The 2,838-nt window shown below is 38.2% G+C and overlaps 1 protein-coding gene across 1 annotated transcript; it reads right to left on the bottom strand.

The window, feature by feature from the left end:
• Positions 1 to 396: 396 nt before the first annotated feature.
• Positions 397 to 893, bottom strand: LOC145119915 (uncharacterized). The gene is made up of 2 exons (XM_079055685.1): positions 529 to 893; positions 397 to 442 (listed from the first exon to the last, which is right to left on the bottom strand). The coding sequence occupies exons 1-2, from the start codon at positions 891 to 893 to the stop codon at positions 397 to 399; spliced, it is 411 nt and encodes a 136-aa protein (XP_078911811.1).
• Between the last annotated feature and the right edge of the window lie 1,945 nt (positions 894 to 2,838).

A 2,838-nucleotide genomic window follows, 5' to 3' on the forward strand; every position in this document is an offset into this window, starting at 1 on the left:
TTTTGAATGGTGACCTTCATGAAGAGGTTTATATGACCCCTCCTCCAGGAATTCAGCACCGACCGGGAGAGGTTTGTCGGCTTCGCAAAGCTTTGTATGGGCTCAAGCAAGCCCCTCGTGCTTGGTTTGAGAAATTCACCACAGTGATTACCTCTCTTGGATTTGTCCAGAGTAATCACGATTCTGCTCTGTTTGTTAGATGCTCGAGTGCAGGACGGATTCTTCTGTTTGCAGAATGCACACTCATCATAAGCGACTCTTGAAGTTTGTCGAGATTGACTGGAGGAGACAGCAAGCACAACAGGAGCGAGAGTAGGAGTAGAGGTTGCTTTAAACCCTTTATCTGCATGGGACTTGATACGAGTTGCTTCTGCAATTAACTCATGGACAACTGAATCAACTGAAGGAAGAGGAGAGCGATGAAGAATTGTTCCACGAAGACCTTCAAAATCAGAACGCAAGGCCATTAAGAACTGAACCAAGCGTTGTTCTTCCCTCCTAGCAATGTAAGGCTCAAAATCTTTTAACTCTTTAGATTCAGTAAGAGCCAATTGATCCCAGAGATCAGACATAGCAGCATAGAAATCTTGAATGCTCTGGTCATTCTGTTGAAGGGCACGAATATCATATTCCAACTGGTATTGTTTAGCAAAATTGGACTGAGTATACAGTCTCTCCAAGTGATTCCAAACTTCCTTTGATGTGTCATACTTAGCCAACTGCATACCAATGGACTGAGTAACAGAGTTATTGATCCAAGTAATAACCTTGGAGTTATCAGTCTCCCAAGCATCAAGCAACATATCAAAATTCTCAGTTTGAGGCACTGAGGGTTTGGCTTTAGTCCCAGTGATATAGCCCCACATATTCTTCCCACGAAGGAAGTTCTTCATAACGTAACTCCAATACGTATAATTCTTTCCATCCAAACGAGTACTGATTGACTAAAGGGAATCATCCTTTCCAGTCATGTTGATAGTGAATGAATAACCACAATGACAATATAACAATCTGAGAATGAAAGGAGTAACAAACCAGCGGAAGCAATCACCTGAATAACGAATCAACAGCAATTACGAACCAACAGCAGCAACGAACCAACAGCAGCAACGAATCAACACATCAAAAAGAAACGAATACCAGTGATAATGAACGAAAACGGCATGCTACAGTAACCCTAGATGACTGCTACAAAGACTTCTAACAAAGTATCAAACCTCCGCTCTGATACCATGATAACATTGTCATATGATTATAACAAAGAGAAATTACAAGGGTTCTCAGAGAAAAGAATAAAGACTACAAGGAATAAAGCGGATATAAATACTAGCTAGACAGAAACCCTAATGGGCTAAAGACAAAAAGGGCCCATAAACAAGCGGGCTAATAATATATAGACTAAGACGCCACCATCCCCACCGTCTGCTCCAGTCTTCACTCTCCAAGTAAGATTTCAGCTTCCCATCACTGTCTTTCTCGCAATCCTTACCTTGAACTGGTGTTCCCTTCTCCTCTCTACCCCACCTCTATTGCACCACCAGTGAACCATCACCCATCTGAAAATGCTAGAGACCACCGTCTCCAACACCACTCAACCCTCTCTGAAAACCACAGACACGACATTTACCATTGACTCCTCTAACAGCTCCCACCATCATCTCCTTTAACCAGGTACATTAGTGATTAAAGGAAGGTTCGATTTTCCATTTTTTTCCTATTTTTACATCAAATTCGAAATGGGCAGTTTTTTTTTGTTTTTGTTATTCATTAGAATGTTGATGGAAGTGTAACAATCGTATCAAACAATGGCAATTGAAGAGGCGTCAATGGACTAAAACAGTGGATCTGTTAAAGCCCTACATGCTCAGTAAATTTGATTTCTCTTCATCCTTAGCTCACAACTTACATCTGATGGCTAAATAAGAGAATAAAAGAATGAAAAAAGGGAAAATGTTTTTTTATCTGTTACACTTGATGGTTAAAAGATCATAAAATAAGGAAAAAAAGAGTTGATATATTTGTATCTTGTATAAGGGTATTCATGTCTTTTTGACTCACTCTTGATCAGATTCTCTTTCTTGCTTAAATTTCAGCAGGTACATCAGAAGATTTTTATGTAATCATTTGCTTTGTTTAAAACAACTTCACAGTAAATGACATTGCAACATAGTTTACTAAACTCCTGAACTTTGTTCTTATTTCGTAGGTGCCACTGATGATGTCCTTTGGACTAATTTCTATACGGGGCTATTATTGTGTACTAAGGACCTTGGAAGTAAGCTTCAATAGATGTAAATAGATTTCTTTTAATATTGTCAATTGTCTGGATGAATTATGTAACTAGATGACATTGGCATGCCACTTGCAGCATTTTGAGTCATACATATGACTATTATCATGTAGATCTTTGATCATTTGGGAGGTTAATTTATTAGAACTAACGACATGTAGTTAATGCCTTGCTATAGTGTAGAATTGGTCAAGTTTAATATCTGAACAAAATTTCCTTCTTACAGGTTAAAGAGATGTCAAAGAGATGTTTACCTCTGTCAGATCTCCTTTGTTGACTACTAGCCATTTGACTATGAGAAGCAAGATGTCCCTCTGTAAGTATGACATATAACTAAAATGGTGTGCTCTTTGAAACTGACATCATCAAGGATCTCAAAATCAAGAACTTCTTCTTGAAGTTGGTTTTGTTACCCATATTCATATGGCATGAAAAATCAAAAACAATTCATGCAATTTCTTTTTTTTTCCTCCATGGTCATGGCTAATTAGTACAAGTTCACTAATTAGTGTGTATGAAATCATGATTTTCATTATTATACCTAATTT

The sequence above is a fragment of the Lactuca virosa genome, chromosome 1 (assembly GCF_052849685.1).
Source record: "Lactuca virosa cultivar CGN04683 chromosome 1, Lactuca_virosa_CGN04683_v6, whole genome shotgun sequence".
Classification (NCBI taxonomy): Eukaryota; Viridiplantae; Streptophyta; class Magnoliopsida; order Asterales; family Asteraceae; genus Lactuca; species Lactuca virosa.

Excerpts from the sequence above, each read along its gene's own strand:
- LOC145119915 (XM_079055685.1), bottom strand. The coding sequence starts at position 893 with ATGAAGAACTTCCTTCGTGGGAAGAATATGTGGGGCTATATCACTGGG. Across the intron at positions 443-528 it reads GCTCTTACTGAATCTAAAGA|GTCTTCGTGGAACAATTCTT; the intron begins GTTAAAAGATTT and ends CTGATTTTGAAG.